The 21,221-nt window shown below is 35.1% G+C and overlaps 2 protein-coding genes across 3 annotated transcripts; one reads left to right on the top strand and one right to left on the bottom strand.

Moving 5' to 3' along the window:
- Window positions 1-3,084: 3,084 nt before the first annotated feature.
- LOC126715490 (uncharacterized) lies at window positions 3,085-6,360 on the top strand. 2 transcript variants are annotated; one of them, XM_050416107.1, is made up of 3 exons: window positions 3,085-3,534; window positions 5,582-5,652; window positions 5,751-6,360. In XM_050416107.1, the coding sequence occupies exons 1-3, from the start codon at window positions 3,415-3,417 to the stop codon at window positions 6,091-6,093; spliced, it is 534 nt and encodes a 177-aa protein (XP_050272064.1). In that variant the 5' UTR covers window positions 3,085-3,414; the 3' UTR covers window positions 6,094-6,360. The 2 variants fall into 2 exon arrangements, with proteins under 2 accessions (XP_050272064.1, XP_050272066.1); XM_050416109.1 differs by having other exon boundaries at window positions 3,101-3,534; window positions 5,594-5,652.
- Window positions 6,361-9,119: 2,759 nt separating this feature from the next.
- On the bottom strand, window positions 9,120-12,083 carry LOC126715489 (triphosphate tunnel metalloenzyme 3-like). The gene is made up of 2 exons (XM_050416106.1): window positions 11,274-12,083; window positions 9,120-9,345 (listed from the first exon to the last, which is right to left on the bottom strand). Exons 1-2 carry the CDS (start codon window positions 11,872-11,874, stop codon window positions 9,329-9,331), a joined length of 618 nt encoding a protein of 205 aa, XP_050272063.1. The 5' UTR covers window positions 11,875-12,083; the 3' UTR covers window positions 9,120-9,328.
- Between the last annotated feature and the right edge of the window lie 9,138 nt (window positions 12,084-21,221).

The raw sequence follows: 21,221 nt of genomic DNA, 5'->3' as shown, positions 1-21,221 counted from the left end.
GAGTTTCGGAGAGGGGGTTAATCCTAACGTGTCTGAAGGGATGGTAGTTGCCATCACATTTAATACACCCTACCAAACTTCCTGGCTGCATTTATGTGGAGAAGACTCCTGAACAGTGCTGTCTTGGTTGCCGTAACTCATAGAAGATTTGGGAAGGCGTCTAATGGGACAAGCACTCTAGTAGTGGCCTACATGATCAACAAATGAAGGGCCCAGATCAGCTGAAAGAAGCTATATAACGTAAGAGATTCTGTTGCATGAAGGGGAAATTCAGGGAGGATCCTAGAGAGAGAAATACTGTCGCAAATCGTTCTTGAGATCAATCTAATATGAGTATCTGTCTTCGGACCTTGGCCGAGGACTAGTATTCTTCATTGTTCCTTGTATTTTTCTTCTTCTTCAACTGTGCTAGGTTATTTGGTTCAAGTTCCTGCCTCTACAAATTCATTGTATTATGTCAACTCATTCTTGGCAACTACAATTTCCAACATAAACTTCCTAGGCAATTTTATTTATTTTTTATTTTTGAACATGTGAGGCATTAACTCTAGACTCTTTGGATGATCAAGCCTACGTCGTTTCAGGGTGACGAATGTCTCTTCCCCTAGGAAACCCTAAACCTAGAAACTACTAAAATTATTCTTGTTTTAGTTTGAATAAAGCCATCTTCTTGTAGACATCAACATTTAGACACAATTTCATCAATCACAATTCACACTCATAAAAAAGGAAATAAAATGAAACTAAAATCAAAATATGAAAAGAAAGGTGAGCAAAGAAGGAAATTAATCATGGGAAGAGATCGTTACTTACCTCTCTTGCTACAAAACTTGTTGACAATATGTGACCAACATCTTAACGGATTATTTACCACGGAGTTTGGATGGGACCAAGTTAAGGGACTAATCCAACCTCAAGAAACTTGAGTTAACCATAACATAAACAGGTCAGTGACCATGCAACCAAAAAACAAACAAAGGCTAGAATTCTTTTTGGGAGATCTTTGTCTAAAAAAAAAAAGGGGAAATTACACTTTACCACCCTAAACTATACCCTATGTTACACTTACCACCCTAAACTATGCGAATGCACACTTACCACCCTAAACTATTATCTCTCGCACACTTTGCACCCCACCATTAACTTACCTGTTAACTTTGATGGAAATTAGAGTCATGTGTAAGTCACATGACTTTTGAGTGCATTGCATCCAATTAAAAGACAGAATTGCCCAAGTCTCTTAAAACATCCAATTAAAAGACCCTCACGTGATATTCTCAGTTCCTCTCAAACTCAGTCTGTCACTTCCACTCGGTGTCTAGCTTCTTCTTCCTCCCACTGTTGCTTTCATCAACTATAGAGATTCCGGTCTTCCCAATTAAAAAAAAATTACGACATTTTCATGGCTGTCGTTAGCGAAATTTTCCCACTTTGCCCATCATCGTTTGGCAACATATACCACTTTTTTAAATTTTATTATTTTTCAGGTCAGTGAATGTGAATTACTCTGTACTCATGTCTTTCTTCCTCGTCCTCTTCTTTCTCCTATATGTCGTCTAGTTTAATTTTTGTGTATGCTTTTATCGCTACTTAGTTTGAAAGCTTGAACTTTTACAATTAATTGGCTTAGATTTTTAAAATCAAAATTGATATTTATCCGGGTTTTAATTAATTTATGTACTTGGGTGTTGTAAGTGCTTGTTAAAGCTCTGTTTACCTCTATGGGAAAATACCCAAAAATGCTTTCAATGAAAAACTGGGTTTAATTAGACTGTTTAAGGAAGAAAAATAGTAATTCATGGTGTGGAGAGGCATTTGTGTTTGTAAGAATTAAAAGGGAAAGGGAAAGAAAGTGCTTTTAGAATATGCTCAAGAAAACCCAGTCTTGAATTCTTTGGTATTTTCTTTGTTCCCTGGAAAATTAATCAGTTTTTTCGCTTTTTCTTGGACACAGAAGACAAAAAATTCAAAAGGAGAGCTAAAATTTAGAGAAAGTGGATGTTTGCAACAAATTAAATGGAAGTTAGGCTTTTTGTTTTTTTATTAATCTTTGCATTTGGAGTTGTTGGAACTTGGAAAGAGATATAGTTATTGTACAGTGAAGAAAGTAGTATTAAATGACTTTATCCTTGAGGTGTTCATTCATTTTTTTAATTGTAAATATTAATACCTTTTTTGGTTGATGAGAAGTTCATCTGTAGTTGATGAAAGCAAGAGACTTGGACCAGGGGAGCTAAGCGAGAAACAAAGAGACTAGAGTGTGGGGAAGAAGATGCGTAGCAGTGAGGATCATATAGGTTTGTAAGATACCAGTTAATAAGCGGCAATTTGATCTTTTGATTATTGCAACTCTCACATGACTTGCACATGAGTCTAAATTAACAGTTAACTAAACAGTAGGGTGCAAAGTGTGCAAGAGATAATAGTTTAGGGTGGTAAGTGTACATCCACATAGTTTAGGGTAGTAAGTGTAACATGAAGTATAGTTTAGGGTGATAAAGTGTAATTATCCAAAAAAAAAAAAAAAAACTTATGGAAACGTTGATGGTTAGAGTAAGAAAGACGATTTTTTTTTTTTTTCTTTTTGTGCTGTCCAACATACACAAGGGTTGGGCCATCTTCTATAATCTATAGTTCGACTCAGTTAATGGTGCAACCCACTAGTATTTGACCATATTGCACTACCTAAGCCCTTATAGCCCCTTCACCTAGTCATTGTTCAACTTTACTCAACCTAGACATGTCCCATCCTATGGAAAGTTTTTTTTTTTTTTTTTTTTGAAGAGCATCCTATGGAAAGTTGAAACGACAAGTGTCTTAGAGAAGAATATCATTCCCTACTATAAACCCTACTTCAAATAGCTAGACCCTACCAATCATCTCAGTGTCATATGTTTGATTTAAAAATTAAAATACAAAGAATATCATTGGTTTATTTTAGCTATATTAAACTTAGGACCACATGGTTTTCACTTGGTTTGTCATGGCATGGATTTCCAACACTAGATCCGAAGCCTCAAGTCAAAAAAATCTGATAAAATGATCTTACTTAAAGGTCAAATTCTAAAAAAAAAAAAGAACATTTACTTTAGCCACACCAACTTTAGCTACTTCCACTCCTCACTCAAAAAATCATCCAATCAAGTAAATGTTTTTCCTTTCGTGGAAGCAGAGAATTTTGGGCTGGAAATAACAAAAAAAATCACTAGCAAAAACCCTAACCGGACCAAACCCTAGGGTTTACCCTAACCGCACCAAACCAAAAGACTCTTCCCCTCCACAATCCCAGAAGCCAATCAATCTCTCTCTGAGTCTTTTCAGGCCTATTTGTCTATCTCTGTCTCTCAAACACATACACTAAAACTCCCTCTTTGTGCAATTTTTTTCTCTGATTTTTCAGGGTTTTTGGGGACAATGGAGGTGGTGGGTTTGAGCTCTGTGGAGAATAACATGTGGGTTTTCTCTGTTTTGGAATCTATGGTGGTAGAGACTGTTCTTGCTGCTGGAAAGTCGCTTGCTTGCCTTATCATGGTGGTATAGCCTTTTCAACCTTAGCCTTTTTAAAAAAAAAATAGTTATAATGCTCTATATTCTTCTTAACATTGAATATTATTGTATAGGAGTTGGAATTTCATGCCTTTGGTTTGCTTTTAAGGTTTCCTGAATATTTTATGTTTATGACATAGTGGTTTCCTGAATATTTTTTTGTCAAATTTCATGCCTTTATTGTGATGTAATACTTAAGATTTTTCCTTTTTGTTTTTTTGAGCAAAAACCCTTTGTAGTTTTAGTTCATGTGGGATGCTTCAGAATTAAAATATGCCCTTTTTGTTAAATCTGGACATAGCTTTGTATATTGGGTGTTTGTGGGAACAAATTTGTTTGCTTTAATCGGGAGCTACTTTTGTTGGAATGTTCTTTTATCCATAATTAGTGCTTGAGAGTACTGAACAAGAATTTGTTGGGAACCTTCTAGTTTTTTCCCTGGTTGTGTTTGACATTCTTTTAAATTATTTTATTCTGTCTTTAATGGGGCTGCCTGAACTATCTGTGGGCTGAAACCTTTACTCAAAAGGGTGGGGGGGGGGGGGGGGGAATGGGGGTTTTGAGAATCTGTGTTTGTTTGTTTTTTGCATAAATGTAGCATTGCATTTTATGGGCTAGGTTTCTTTTTCTTGTATTGGAGAATTATATGCCATATTGTTTGCAACCAAAAACCATTCTGCTTTTAAAATGTTTTCTGATGGTTTTAGATTCCTTGTGTTATTGCTTGATAGGCCCTACTGTTTTTTGGTTTTTGATTAGTTTAGCTTAGAGTAGCATAGAATACTTTATTTTTGGATGAACACTTTTCCTTGTAATAACCAAAATTAAGCCATTCTGCTTTTAAAATGTATGCTGATGGTTACAAATTCCCCATCTTATTGCTCAATAGGCCCTACTATTTTTTGTTATCAGTTTTGTTAAGCATAGAGTACTTTTATTTATATATCAACACCTCTCTTTCCTGATTTTCGACATTCCTTCATAGTTGATGCTTTTTAATGCTTTCTATGTATGCCGTCGCATCTTTGTTTACGTTATATTAAGCACCACCTTGATTTGGTGTTACCATTTCTATATCAAATGGACAAAATCAAAAGTTGTGATCTTAGAGTGTCTCTTCAAACTGGGCTGAAGGAATCTTCTCCACCCACGTTTATGGCTAAAATGACCACCCCACCCATGTTTATTTATATTTTTTGGGAAAGAGTTTACCTCTAAACCAGCTTGGAGGAAAATTCCTCCAACTCTCTTCATGGCAATTTAAACAACTTATCACGTGCAGTTTTAGTCACGTGACCTAGTTATGAGCGACTTGCTTAAATAATTTAATTATTTGTGTGATTCGATATATGTAGATGTTTTTTTGAATTGCCACGTAATGGGTTTGAGGAGATTTTTCCAAATTGGGAAAATTTTATTTGTATGTTTGGATGACTCATTAAAGTCATATGAACTAATTACATGACTCTTAAATAGGCCATGTGATGAAAAGTTCATGTGGATACTCATATGAGTCACCACGTAACTAATTTTTATTGGGCCCTGCATTAAGTTCTATGGCTCAATAAAGGAAATTTGTGCATCTGCTTTTCGGTAAGCATCACAAATTTGATAATGCCATTCCTGCTTTCAAGATAACAAATGAGCATCCACTTCTATTATCCTGTTTCCAAAAAGGCCGTCTTCTTCATTATATCCTATTATATCCAATTGGGGGTTTCTTGCTGTCAACTGCATATAGATGTACCAAAAAATTGTAAAACGATATGTGAAAATGTTGGTTTGTAAAAGGCCGTCTTCTAATTGCTCTCACACTCTATTTATGTCAACAATGTAATTTCTAGACACTTTGGTAAATGCAATGGTAGTTGATTCAACGAGGAAATATTTGATGATGCTTTGCATTTAAAATACATTCAAAAGCCTGTTTTTTAGATAAGTTCTCTGCTGGATGCTATGGATGAGATGTTGTGGTATTTCCTTGTTTGTATTTCTATGCATCTTTGTTTAAGTTGTCTGACCAACGTTACTCGAGGCCCTTTTTCAGACTGGATCACTGCTGAATGATATCAGTGTGTCACCAAAATTGACTGCAATGGATGGAAGGTAATATTGATCTTCAGTCTTCCATGCCTTGTATACTTGCACGATGGGTTTTCGTGCGGAAACTCAATTAAGTTGGTGGGTTTTACTTCTCTCGGCAGGTTTCCTTTTGAAGAACTCCACAAAAGGCAACGTCCTGATCAGGAGAACAAAGACGGTAGTGAAACAGAGGATGATGATGATGACGATGACGACGATGATGATGCTAATGATCAGGATGAAGATGCTGGTGATGAGGACTTCTCTGGTGAGGAAGGGGAGGATGGAGGAGATCCTGAGGATGATCCTGAGGCCAATGGTGACGGAGGAAGTGATGACGAGGATGACGATGATGATGATGGTGATGATGAAGATGACGATGAGGATGGGGAGGATGAAGACGAGGACGAAGAGGATGATGAGGACGAGGAGGTTCCCCAGCCACCTTCAAAAAAGAGAAAGTGAGAATTACATTTCAACCTATTGCTTTCCCATTGGAGTCAGGAGTTTGGAGTAGGGAGGGAAAACTTAGCTTGTCAGTCTGCGTAGTAGGTTAGGATTTCAGTCTAGTTCTAAATGGACCTCCGTTCAGGTCTTTGTTAAGGTACCAATTATTATCATTACTATTCTTATTAGTAATAGTAATAGGACTATGTACATCGTGGGTTCTTGTGGAATTAATGGATATTCATATATAACTAATTATCTATTGAAGTTGGAATTTTGATGTGAGCTTTCTATCCTGGATGAGTGAATGCCATATTACTATTGAGTTTTGTTTGCAGGAATGGATCAAGTTTGATTACCTATCAAAAACAAAATTAAATTAATGGATCCATTTTGATAGGTTGGCGCAGCTCAAGTTAGAAAGTTATGTATTTTTGGGTGCTTAGACATCCTGGTCTAGCTAGGGGGAAATTGATACAATTTCTCTCCTACTTCCTTTGGATCAGGCTGATCAGCCGATCAGGATCCTCTTTATTTCAAACTTGGAGGTAAATGGAAATGGTGAAAATCCTCTTTATTTCGAACTTGGAAATTAAATGGAAATGGTGAAATTTTGGATTTTCGCAATACTAAATAAGGATCATGTACGCGTGAATATGATCTAATAGACTAATACTATTTAAGGTCTCAAGTGACACTCTCATTTTCTTCAATAGGAGTTATCCCTCTCTTTAGGCAGATTTCCTCATTTTGGATCCAATTAATTTTTGTATTTTTACTTATCCATCAAATATAGTTAGTCATATAACAATCATTCTTTTACATAAAAAGTCAATTCTATATTTGGAAAAAAAAAAAAAACTGAACAATAATATTCTATAAATTTTAATCTTTGGTATACTTGCATATTCATGTTTAAATTAAATATTGTCTTAATTTTAATAATTTATCTTTTTTTATTATTATATATATATATATATATATAGTTGGAATAGGATTCTTGGTGTCCACCTTGAAAATTATTTCAAATAATAAATTTGAAAAAGAAAAGAATAAGGATAGTAGGAAATCAAATATATGGGGCTTTTTAGCTGTTAGATGAAAAATTGTGGGGGCTACAATTTATGATTAACAATAAGATGACATGTTCTTTCATATTTCCTTGTAAAAAGACATTAGTGACCCAAATGTTGAACCAATAATCCAACAGTTGAATCAGTGAATCATCTTATCACTCTCTTGATAGTTCAATACTCGATTCAATTTGCTTAACTATGATTATGATTTGTAAATCTTGACTTAGGCAAATAGATTTGACCCAATTTTGTACTTAAAAAAAGAACTTCTAGAGAGCACAATGTGATGCCCTCTTTTTCAAAGGTTTTGCATTGATGGTAGATGTTATTTACTCTAAATTGAATAATCTATTCAAAAACAGACTTTTTAAATTTTTTTTTTTTTTTCTTCTTGACATGGATGCACAGGACTCTTAGAACCCTTTACTATTCTTTAGATATGCATTAATTGTAATCATTGTGTTTCATATACACCACATAATTATATGGAGGAATTCTTTAGAGGTGGTCCCAAGCCTATGAGACTTGTTTACAAAATTTCATAGAAAATTATGAGGCTTAAAAACCACTCGAACAACCCTAATGATTTTCAAGGCAAGTATTTGGTGTTGCAGGAAGGGAATTAACTATGTCTCTTTTAAAGCTTAAAACTCTGAAACAATCGTTGCAACATCTGAAGTCTTGACCATGCTAACTTGGTGGGACTTGCAATTTTTACTGGGCTGTTATGAACCTGAACCTGCAGCCCACGTTTCAAGCTTGTTGGAAACATATGTAAAGGAAAATTAGGTCCTGTTTGATGTACCTACTTAAATACATGTTTTCAATTTTTAAATAATAAAAAATATATTTCTACATACTTTTTTACATACGTATATTTCTACACATATTTTTAAACACATGTTTTTAGTTTTGAAGTAAATGTGTCAAACATCCCATGAGATCGTCAGTCCAAACGTTTGGTCTTGGTCAATAGTAAGGGACAAGATATATAGATATCGGTCAATTCCAAACTTTCTTCAAAGCATTTCTGAACATTTGCAGGAAACAATCAGACAGGATGGAGACTTTCCATGCCAGTCGTTTTGTGTACCACAAATTCATCCATTCATTTACTATTCATACATGGTCCTGCGCAGAGTCTGATTCCACACCTATAAACATGCCGGTATATTTACATTGTACGCTTTGGTAATAAGAATCATTATATAATTGGCCGAGTTAACTTATGACGTATGACATATATTAATCATCTACTTTAGAAAAACTTCAGTAAAACCTGTACTTATATAATTAACCTATTGGAGCTGGTTGTCTAGTATTTTATTTTCTATGTCCGTTTGTTTCATTGTCAAAACATTTCAAATCAAAATATTTTCAGAGGTTTGATGTGATGTAAAATTTTCCAAGCATAGGTCACCAAAACTTACAAAATTTTACAAAGGATTTTAACGGTCAATTGAAAATATATTCATTTTGACTAACATTTTACAACAAAACAAACACTACAAAAAATACTGCAAATATTTTAAGTAAAACAATTTACAAAGAAAGAACGCAGTAGTCTTTTTCCCTATATACTTCAAGGGGCATTATGATGTCCGATAGTTGATAGTTACATGTAACCTTCCTGTATTATCTTTTGTTCATGCATTTATGAAACTTTAACCTTGCCTCCCAAACAACGAAGAAAAGTTTATTTGAGTTCAACCACCACAAACAAATTCACAATTTTTGCCTTTAACTCTCATATGCGGCAAACTGTATCTGACTACCTGTCACTTTTTCATGGATCTCACTTTTGTCTCCACTAATCATAGCTAGCCACGTGGGAAAGTTGTGCATTTTTTTGTAGTACTAGATTTTCATATGTTTATTAAACCCATAGATGCTGACACGATCTATATGAGCATTTATTGGCGTGAATGCTGATACCCTATCATTTGGATTAAAAAAAAGAGTAGTTCATCAAGGAAAAAGTACAAATAATAGTGTGCCACAAGATAGAAAATGGTTTATTACAAACTTAGGGCTTATCAATTCTGGGGGACACAACATTTGGAAGTAAGATGCTTGAGGTTGAGGGGAAAGAAAATCATTCTCTTTATGAGTCTAATTCTAAACCTTGCTTCATCCCCCGGACATCTTTCACCTCACTAGTCACTGTCCACTGATAATCATTGTCTGGGATAGCCTGCAAAATGCATGGTAAATGGATAAATAATCCCAATAAAGTCGCTCGCCATTCAATGGTGAGATTTACAGGTGGATGGGAATAGCAGTCATAATTAGATTAAGGAGCATCAAGTTTCTTATAAATATAGCAAATCTTAATCTCAGTCATGGAAAAACTAGTTTCCACTATTTGTATTATGTCAATAGAACTACAGCATAATTGATAGGGTGAAAGATCAATCAGAGATGGGGCATTAATATCAAGCCAATTGGACCTGTCTTTCCCATAAGTACAGTCCCAAAACTCGCAGACATACCACAATTCTTCTAATTACCATTTGAATGACTACATATGCATAGAATTTTATATGGGTTATAAAATAAGTTCCTTCGTTAAGATGGACATTTTAAAAGTAGCATGGTATCTAGTCACAGCACTATCACTCTGGTGTCAGAAGGTTGCTCACATGAAAAAAGTTGTTCAGGACCCAAGGATCCTGACATAGGTCAGGATACCCTTGTTGTACGTCAAAGGAAAGGGTTCTGTAGGGGATAACTTGATAACCAAAAATAAGGCCAGAAAGTGATAAGAATTATTGATTTGGTTATGCATAGGAAAAAAAAAAAAAAAAAAAAAAAAAAGTGAAATGATTATTGTAAAAATTGAATAGTTGTTGCCTAACTCTTGATGAGCTCATGCATGCTCTAGAATGAGAATGGATTAATAAACGATTCTCTAAAGTTTGAATAGGCATTTGAGTAAGGAATGCATCATGTTCATATTCATGAAAATGAGCTAGGTGACTGGACTTCAATGCAATCATAATGTTATTTTTATAGGAGGCTGTATCACCTCATATTCATAACATACGATTGTTGACTAGGCTGGTATTTTCAACTACATATTTCATTCCTGGTCAATAACATTAGAATTGGAATACAATTGTATTTGAGGATCAATTGACAAAAACAGCTATAATGAAGCTTGTGTTAAAGTAAGTGGAAGAACTAGGTTCAGCAATAAAAAGAACAAGGATGATGGGTCACAAGACAGACAATAAGAACTTCGAACCATAATAATAATAAATCACAACCAAATCAGAGACTACAACCATCGAAGATGATAATCATGACATTCAAGAGGTTGTTCAAGGTTGCAAATGAAGATTACATGACGGATAAGGTTGGAACAACCATTAGTCAATTTGACACATTCAACTCAACTAAGCCTTAATCCTAATTGCAGTTGGCTACCATGTTCATAAGATGTAAAAAGAAGTTTTAGGCTTGCTATCAACCTACCACAAACCCTATCCTTTACCCAGGCCTAGGATAGGCCATGCAAAACAGATATAACACTAATTTTAGTATCCCTTCTCTTCTCCTCTCCTCTCTCCCTATTTGCCTTTCAACCAAACATAAGGTAGATGAAAATAGGCAAAACTTAGGTACAGTTCCTCAGGAACAGTACATTAAGTTCCCCAATTAAATTTAATCGCACAGCTGCATTGAATTTAATTGTAATTGTAATTGTCCTTGGAAAAGTTAACATTGTTTGTGTTTCACTAGTCAATGCAACCATGGTGCTTGAATTTAATTAGAGAACCTCTTGTTCTGCCGTATGAAAATAGCAGTCAACTATGCTATCAACTATGAGTTCATATATGTGTACAAAATTATATTTGGGGTATCAAAAAAATGCAAAATATTATGTTGAGAGTTGATTTGGTATATACAAGACACTTTCGTGAAAATTCCAGACTCTGATAAGCTTGAAGAATTTGGTTCTCAATCCCAATTCAAATCCATATATATTCCAATCATTGAAACCATAACAATTCTAAATCAACCTAGCAATCAAATAAATATCCAACTAGAAACTTCATCAACAAAAAACCCATATCCAAAACTCAAACAAACACAGTAATAAAGCAAAAATTCACTCACCTGGCAGGTTCCCGGAGCGAAAAATCGCGAACTTGGAGGTGACTGAGTAAGAATAATCGATCCCATTGTCTTTGAGAAACTCTTCGATCAATTTCTTGGCCTCCTCAGGATCACTACTTTCGCATTCAATCTCATACAGAGTCCCAAACCCGAAATCAGTCTCATCCACCTCCAATTTCAAACCTTTCCACTCATATACTTCCCTCACATTCCTAAACCCTCCTAACCCCACAAACCCTAGCGCCCCAAACTCCTCCTTCGCCCTCCTCAAAACCCTAGACTCCGCCGCGGTCGAAAGAATCTTCTCCGGCTCGGCCACGCAGTCTCTTCCGATCGACGGGTCCAACGGTTCCTCGTCCTCCTCGACGCGGCTGACGCCGTCGACGATGACGGCTTTGGCCTTGAGAGTGACGACGCAGAGAGGGTCGGTGTCGGAGAATCGGAGACGGAGGGTGGCTCGGCGCGATGAGAGCTCGCCGGAGGAGCCGTCGAAGAAGTGGTTCTCTTGGCGGTGGGTGGCGACGTGGAATGGGGAGAGGAGTGTGGTGACGTGGCGGTGGGCCACGGCGGCAGGAAGCCGCAGCTTGACCTCGACTTCCATTTTTATTGGGAGGAGAGGCCGATGCGGTTTTGGACGGAAGAGGGGTCTTTGTTGTTGTGGCGATCGAGGTGGTGGAGGAGAGCGGTGGTGGTGGCGGCGCTGGCGGAAGTGGTGTTGGTGGCGGTGGCGTGTTTGCGGGCTTGTTCGAGTTCGTCTTTGTCTTCGATCTTGACTTCGATCTTGCTAGGCTTTCTTCTCAGCATCTCTCTTCGAACGGTATTTTCACTCACTCATTCAAAGTGGCTTCTCATCAAAACAAAGGAATATAGTTTAAATAATCCTTTTTGTCCTCTTGGTCAATTTTTTGTGGCCGAAAAGTAAATATATTAGTTTATTTATTTATAAACTAGTGTGTATATATATATATATATATATATTTTTTTTTTTTTTTTGAGAACCAACTAGTAAATACTAAATATATTAGTTAAATAGATCTCTTCAGTTAAAAAAAAAAAAAAAAAAAAAAAAAAAAAGCAAATAGCATCTCGAGTTTCGGAGACTGGACTTGGTAGCAATATCTAATTTGGGAAGGATGGATAGAGTAGAGGTAACTCGGGGTCAATAACAACATGAGGGATGGTTCGAGGTATCTCGGGGCCGATAAGATGGGTTACAACACGCCGACCACGACCACAACTTGCAATAATTGAGCTGATGCTTGGCCTTGCATTTTGTGTCTATGTTTTTTAGGTTGATGCCTGAGCATTATTTCCATTTACACGACTAAGCTCATCCATAGCTTCAATGACATCCATGAAGTACTTGTATTGTGTAGTGCCTTCATCGAACCAAATGCCTCTCAATCCATTAAGTACTAAACTATTTTTTTTTTTTTTTCCTTTTCTTCGGATTTTTTTATGTGTATATGCACACAAACAAACAAGATGAAACATGAAATTCCATAATTTAAAGAAACATCCTTAACTAGAATTGGAACATGCAATCTGAAAACAACTTGTAAGTTAAACAATGGTTTTGCAATCCCAACGATGATCTGGTGCCTTGTGGAGTGAAGCTTAATCAAAGTTGGGACGATTGGCTGATGAAGGTGGATAAATGACTTGGTGGTCAGTGAGATCTTGAATGTCGTGCCTTAAATGAAAACAGTTATAGTTGTGTGATCTTTCACTTGATGATATTTGCAATGAGCATTGGGGTAGTAACTTCTAGGCATAGGATGTGTGTAATCGGCTTAGGATCCAATGGCTTCAAAAATTCCTTTAGTTTGTAGTTTATCCAAGACCACTCTTAAGTATTGTAATTCTGAGAAATTTCTTTCAGTCTTGGCAACTGATGATTTTTGGGAGTTGATTGCATTGATTGTACCTTCTTTGGAGACAAGGTTCTTTTCTTCCTCAATTATGCCATCATTAATAGCATCTTCCACTAGAGTACCGGCAACAACCAAGGCTTTGAAGTTAATGATTGCGCAAATAGATGCTCGTGATAGATGGCATTTGATAAGAGCTGAATTGAGGGATCATAGTTACAATCGTGGGTCTCCTTTGCAGATGTTTATTGCTGGGTTTTGTCATGTGGACTAAATTTTCGGGTTGGGCCTTGTCTTGGGAGTCTTTCACTTGGGCTTGCACCTTTGATGTAGTTCTTTGGGCCTATAAGATAAATAATATATGTTTTTTTCTTCAAATAAGATAAATAATATTGCCATGGTTGCCATGGGTTTATAATTTAAATGGACTTTTATTGTTAGTAAAAGTAGCGTATATGTTAGGTTACCATGAATATTTGCCATGGGTTTTTAAATAATAATTTCCATGGTCTTTTATAAATAATATTTTCCATGGGCTTTGATAGAGATAAAGTCAATGAGCTTCAAAGGTTAGTGAAATAAATAATACAACATAAGATAAATAATTATCATGATGAAATAATATAATTTTTCATGGGCTTTTTATAAATAATTGCCATGGGTTTGTAAGATAAATAATTGCCATGCGTATTGAAGATAAATATAATTTCCATGAGCTTAAATATTAGAGAGATAAATAGTGTGGCATGAGATAAATAGTAACCATGGGTTTTTAAAGATAACTTCCATGAGTTTGTAATATGGTATAAAAATAAATAATTTCCATGAGTTTATAATCTTCATGGGCTTTGATATAGTTGCTAGATAATTTTATTTGCCAAGAATTATTAGCATTGGGCTTTAAGTAAAATATTTACATTAGATTATTGTGTTTGCCAATAATCATTGGTCTTAGGCTTTTAAAGCATAGTATTTGCCAAGTGTTGTTAATCTTAATTGGGCTCTTAAAATAATAGAATTTTCCAAGCATTATAAGTCTTGTGGTTTTGAAATAATATGATAATATTTGCCAAGTATTATTGGCCTTGGGATTTTATAATAATAGGATTTGCCAAGTATTAATATTCTTGAGCTTTTGAAATAATATGATAATATTTGCCAAGCGTTATTAGCCTTGGGCTATCGAAATAATTGTGTGCCAAATAGGGGCAGAGCTACATTTTACTATGGGGACCATGCCCCCCCCCCCCCCCCCAAAATGCTCAAAATTTTATTATAGCTGCTAAAAAATAGGTTCTACAGAATTGTTGTTAGAGTTGGTCCCTCCAAATGAAACTAACTGCCCCCCCCCCCTCCATGTGTCCTTGACTACTTGTTTCATTCAAATTTACTTAATTACTTTGACTTTTTTTTAGTCTTTCCTCCATCTCTCCTCCCCCCAACACATCAACAAGTCCACAACTTTTATAGTTTTACAGTTTTACTCACTTTTACTATTAGCTTCCCTTAAAAACTACTTCACCTTTTCAATATGTATTTTCCAATGTTCTACTTCACCTTTTCAATATGTATTTTCCAATGTTCTACTTTCTAGTCTCTTCCAAAAGAGCTCATTACTCAGTGCAAATGTTCTCATAGTCTTACACTAATTCTCTTCAATCTCTTTACAAAAATTCATTAGAGCATTGATTAGTGGGTCATACATACATACATAAATAGAGACACATATATTTTTTGTGAATCAATATGATTATTTAGTCTTGACCAGCCCCCCCAAAGATAAATTTTTAGCTCCGCCCCTAGCCAAATGGTAATAGTTTTGGGCTTTAAAATGTTAGTTTGCCAAGTAGTAATCATCTTGGGTTTTTTCATATTGCCAAGTATCTTGAGCTTTTGATATTGCCAATCCTGGATTATCTTGAGCTTTTGGGTAAAAGTACATAGATTAGGGAAATGACTAATGCACACAAATTTGTGTTTAATAGTTTTTTAAACTAAAATCATAACTTTAAGTCACGATCAAGGTTGTCAAAATTGGGATCTTACGTAGGATCTGTAAGGTTGAATTTATTCAACCATCTAATTGGCTTTATTCCGTGCCAAATTTGCTTGTAATTCAGCATTTAGTAACCCTGTATTTAGGTGGGTTTGTTGTAAGGGTAGTGAGTGAGATAGAGTGAAGATTGCTCAAGAGTGTGTAAGAAAACAGAGAGTCGCGGCTGGGACTCGCGGGTGGACTCGCGGCTGCAAGCCGCCAGAAGCTGCAAGCCGCCAGAAGCTGCACACGTGCCAAGCATGCTGGAAGATGAACAGTCATGCTAGCTGGAGCACTACAGGACAAAACAGGACAACTGGCCATACGGTTAACTCGCGACTGGATCTCGCGACTTGGTTAAGCCGCGAGGTCAAGCCGCGAGCCACCCCTGTTTTGTAAAACCTGACGTTTCACATTCCTCTCCCACTCCAGTATAAATACCCCTTTAACCCACGATTGAAAGAGAGCTTCCAGAGAGAATTTTGAGAGAGAAACCCTAAAGAAAAACCAGATTGTTTCACCCACAATCTATACCTTAGAGTCTCTTCAAATTCCCTTACTCTCTTCCTCTCCATTGTCAAAACCTTGAGAGGCATTATACCAAACCTGGTTCTCACCATCATCATCTCTGTGAGACAGTCGTTTGGAGTTCTGGGAAGCAGTTAGGAAGGAGCCAATCTTCATTGGTTGATGCTACGGTGTAGTAGCGGAATCCGGGAAGCTAGAAAAGAAAAAGGTTCGGCGCAACCTCGTTGGAGCAAGAAGCTTGGAGGGCTTAGGTGCACTTGGTAGATTAGGCTTGGAGGGTCTATTGCTGTCCTTGTATCCCAACTGTATTTTCTAGTGGATTGATTACCGCTTGGAGGGCGGCGGAGAGGTTTTTCGCTGAGGACTTCGGTTTCCTCTTCGATAACACATCGCGTGTTATCTGTGTGTTTGCATCTTCCTTCCTCTCTATCTCTGCCTTTACATTATCTGCTGTGGTTTTATTTTGTTATGGCTTAGATAGTTGTTTAACCAATTTCATATTACAGCATGTGTTAAGTTTCCGCACACTAGTTGTTTGACATATTGCTTGAGTTGGTTAAGTTAATTTTTGGGGATCTAAACGTTCAAAAGTGTATTGGTACACGTTTTTGAACTTTCAGGATCGTTGAAAGTAGGTGGGATCGTAGATCGTAGGATCAGATCGTGAATCGTAAGATCCTACATATTTTCAGATTTAAAGCAAAAAACACATTGATAATGGCTTTGTATGTTGAATAATCATGTAAATTATAAAGTCATCCATAAAAAAACTTAGATTTGCATCATATGATGTAATTTGCATGTCATACATCGCTAAGTCTATACTAACGAAAAAAATATATTTAAGTTTTAACCCAATGTATCTAAAAAATTCAATAAATATTTAATTAGCAACCAAATACCAAAATGTTTATCAAAACATATGAAAAATATTTTCCAAGTTCTAAGTTCCAAGTTTGAAATTCAAAATAAGTTAGCAAATGGAAACTAGCTAACTACAATATAAAATCCAAAAGTAAGCTGAATATTAAGATGAAGTTAACATTTAATTATTCTCATTCTAAGGTTCTTATAACTACCATTCTAAATTCCTAATCATCATCGTTCATTTCATCATCTATGTATACATTAAAAATTTGTATACTAGAGCTGCAAAAGATATCAAAATACAATTTCACACTCAACTATTTAAGTTATACCACTCAGCAACAATTAAAGAACATTCTCAAAAAATCAATCAATCAATATACAAATACAAGCATAACTGATAAAATTATATACAAAAAAATATTTTAGTAATATTAGAACATAAATTAGTATATTGATCAAACAAATTTAACAACATTATAGCTTAAAAAGCAGCAAAGCCAACATCAAATTTGTCATTTAGAAATGATGAAGCATTCCTTCATTTTGATTACAAGTGAACTAGAAACTAGAAAACATTTGCTTAGGTTAACATAATTTTATTAAAAAATAAAAAGTCATACTATCACAACATGAAAAAATAAAAACCCTTTAAGCTTCATCAAAACAAAAAATTTATTAAAAAAATTTGTTTTGTTCATTTTGTTTCTGCTTCCACATGTTTGTTTGTTTAGTCTCTTTTCCATGCTTTTATGCTCTCAATGCCCATGTTTCACACGTTTAATTGCTAGGTTTGCTATCACATATTAGAGTTAGGGTTTGTTTAGTGCTTTCCTTGTTTTGATGACATGAACATGCATTCACATGCTCATGCATAAATGCCATAGTTGCTAAGTTGCTGAAAGGTAAGTAAAAGGTAAGTCATGCATTGAATATGTTCATGCATTTGTGATATGATTTTGTTTTGGTGCTAGAGATGAATGTGAATTCTTGGATGAATCACATGTTACTCGATCTTTCCTTATGCTTTTGCCTTGATTTGATTATATGTTGTTGCCTTGAATATGCTTTGATGTCATGTTAGATGAATGCTAGGGTTGTATATGTGTGGGTTAGTTTCTTATTCTTTATGGATGGATATGTATGTGTTTTGGGATGATGATGCCATGTTGTATGCTAGATGCATGTTAGTGTGTGTGTGAGTCTAGGACATAAGTGTTGAGCTAGTTTTTAATAGGGTTAAGGTATAAGACACAATGATGAAAGGCCAACCTTAGGGTTGGGTGATCTTTGGTGCCTAACACCTTTCCAAGAGCGTACCTAAACTCCGAACCCATACTCTAGTAGTAAAATCAAAAAGGTCCTTCCTCGAAGGGACGCTATATATATGGTTCTTAGACCATTGAAAAAATTAGATGACAACTCCCCCCTTGTGCCCACACACCCCCATAAACTTATATTCTAGAAAGGCCCAATTAACAATAATTCTGCATATATACCCTTATCTTTAAAAACATCTTTCTATAACATTAAAAAAAAACCTATATCTTTTTTAACATCAAAATATCAAAGTCTTATGCACATAAAGTAATTAAGATAATAACAAGTATATAAATCCATAAAATTAATTATGCAAATAGGCTAGGATGTTACAAATAGCTCTTTAATCTATTAAATGTTCCAAATTTAAGTCATAATTTGTATTTAAAAGTATGCATTAAAAATGAGTTTATGCACCAAATAGTAAATAACATCAGATTAGCATGAAATTTGACAGACATATTAAGAATATAGAAAAAATGTAATTCAATAATGTGTAGGTTGGGTTAAAAATTTGATCAATATACTATGGGTTGTACGCATGCAAGTTGGGTTAAACGATTTATATACGATAGTAATAGAAAAAGATCAAAACACTTATATTAAAATGTTTCTTTTTTTTTTCTTTTTTTGATGAGTATTTCTCATGTGATTTTTTTTTAACTGATAAGATTCTCCTGTGAGTTATATATTGTATATACACAAAATCGTGGATATTGTAAATTAGAAGTTGACCACTCTTTTGTGTTTGGCTATTGGGAAAAGTAGCAACAAGCAAGGTAGTTTCAAAATCCTTGATCTTTATACCGAAAGACCCCTTTAGTTTTATCATTATTAATATTAAATTCATTATTTTCAAGAACATCTTTGGGAAAAATGACCAACATCAATGAAGTATAACTTACCATGATCTTAATGAAAGATTTCTAGCATTGATGGTATTAATAGAACGGATTTTGAAGTATTAAACTAATGCATCAATGGCACTTAAAAAAGTTTCAGCTTTTATGTCATTGATAGGTACTATAAGTTCCCATCCTCGCGCTTCCATTAGCCTCAAGCATCCTCCAGTACCATTGATAAACCGGTACTCACACAGACTACAAGTTTATCTAGTTTGATAAGTACAATGGCATATCAATCACAAAGGACTACTCTCATATTGATATATGCATGTTTGGCAGTGTTGGTTCCTACAAGGCTAGCTCAGTTGCCACAAACACCTGGATTGCCTCAAATACCTAGATTGTCACAAATACCTGGATTGTCAGAAATATCTGGATTGTTGCCACAAATAACTAGATTGTTCCCAAACCTTGGAGCTGGGGGACTTTCAGGGGCAAATGGGCAGTGCTTGTCTTCTCTTGTAGACATACCAGGGTGTCTTACTCAAGTATTTGGTTCACTTGTCAATGGCCAATTCAGTATTATAGGGTCCTCTTGTTGCAAAGCCATCTCGGAGATTGAGGGAAATTGCTTGTCTAATTTGTTCCCCTCCAATCCCATCTTTGCTTCATTGCTCAATAACTCTTGTGGTCAACCATCTAGAGGAAATAGACAAGTCTTTGGAATCACCGCGAGTAAGGCTGCTTTACCAGGGATTTTACCAGGAAATCAAGACATACAGGAATGTTGGTCATCTCTTTCAGGTGTACCAAGGTGTCTTACAGATGTTATGAATTCACTCTTTAATGGTAGAGTTAACTTCTTTGGCCCTACTTGTTGTAAAGCCATCACTTTGGTCAGTGACCATTGCTTACCTAAATTATTCCCTTTTAACCCAGCTTTTCATTCAACACTTAAAAACGTTTGTTTAACTAGCTTTGGAGTTGGAGGACCTGCACCTTCACCTCTAGGAGCAGATCAGATCACTGTGAGCAAGCTGTATTTGCCAGTGAGCAAGCTGTATTTGCCAGTGAAATTACCTTTCCTAGGACTATCAGACAGGAATTGGGAAAAAGACGTTCCAAAATGCTGGTCATCACTTTCAAGCATTAATCGGTGTGTTGATGAGATTTATGGAACACTTTCTGGGGGTGAATTTAGTATTGTTGGTCCTGCTTGCTGCAAATCCATCACTGTTATTAGTCATGAGTGTTGGCCCAAGATGTTCCCACTTAACCCATTGTTCCCTCCATTGCTCAAGAGTAAATGTGTACTCAGTGCTTCTAGGGCTGCACCAAAACCTAGGAGAATTTGATCATGCCTATGAATTCAAATCGGCTCATCATTGGCTACTGCAATATTAATAATGCATCGGTTGGTGATTGTAGGGAAATGTGCTTTTTTTTTTTTGAGTTTAATTGAGAACAATGTTTCCTCGTGTGTTGTTTTTAGAATTTTCTTTTCACTAATAAAATTCTAGTTCGCGTTTCAGCCATTGCATGTCGTTCTTGGCATGAAGTTAGTTCAAGTTGCATTTATTTAAGTGATTTACTCTCTTTTAGAATGTGTTACGTAAAGGAATTGTGGCTTAAAATATTGGGATAAGTTCATATTTTGGAATTTTTAATTTCATCCTAATTTATGCTACAATGTTGAGATCATCTAGTCACAGGAAAAATTAATGGTGATCCGAAAATATTATATTGAAATTAAGACGGTACCACAATATTTCATTTCAATAAAAAAATTTGAAATGATCATGAGAAAAGAATTGGTAACTTTGGTTTCCTCTTGATTTTCAACAGTTGAATTTCTAAAAGTTAAATACAATGAAAGAAAAGTGAACAAACAAATAATGTGTAATTGGATGTGAGTTGGTAACCTAGTATTTATCAAGACCTAGTTATGAGTCTTTTGACTATAAAAATAAAATTTTGAAATCAAGAAAATGTGTTTATGCTATTTGAAAACTTTTCACATGGTTTCAGTTTATTGGATATTTCACAAAATGATGCAGCTATGCAAAATTAAAATAAAAAAATAAATATAACAATATGTTATGTTTATTTTCATTAATAAAGTCTTATATTGTTAAATAAGGGACTTGAGTTTGAATTATGCCTATACAAAAAAGAAATAAAGTAGTGTCTTGGCTTGACATTAAAAAATAGTCATTATGGATCATACACCACAAATTTTCAAATACTCATATAATAATAATAATAATAATAATAATAATAATAATAATAATAATAATAATAAATGTAAGATTAAAAAATAAGAACGTTGAATATTGTGTCCAATGAATTGTGAGTTGTAATTATCTCGTAATACAATATGCATACGAGCCACAAATGTTCTACCAAGGTGAAACACCCACCTTTCCCTTAAAAAAAAATAAGTATGTGTGTGTGTGTGTTTTTTTTTAATTAAAAAAAAAGG

The sequence above is a fragment of the Quercus robur genome, chromosome 2, assembly GCF_932294415.1.
Source record: "Quercus robur chromosome 2, dhQueRobu3.1, whole genome shotgun sequence".
Lineage (NCBI taxonomy): Eukaryota > Viridiplantae > Streptophyta > Magnoliopsida > Fagales > Fagaceae > Quercus > Quercus robur.
Note: the sequence above shows the minus strand (reverse complement) of the source record. Positions and strands in the feature narration are given on the sequence as shown.

Bases quoted from the DNA above. Each gene is read 5' to 3' on its own strand.
- LOC126715490 (XM_050416107.1), top strand. From the start codon at position 3,415: ATGGAGGTGGTGGGTTTGAGCTCTGTGGAGAATAACATGTGGGTTTTC. The intron at 3,535-5,581 runs GTATAGCCTTTT...ACGTTACTCGAG, and splicing joins TTGCTTGCCTTATCATGGTG to GCCCTTTTTCAGACTGGATC. The intron at 5,653-5,750 runs GTAATATTGATC...TTCTCTCGGCAG, and splicing joins TTGACTGCAATGGATGGAAG to GTTTCCTTTTGAAGAACTCC.
- LOC126715489 (XM_050416106.1), bottom strand. From the start codon at position 11,874: ATGGAAGTCGAGGTCAAGCTGCGGCTTCCTGCCGCCGTGGCCCACCGC.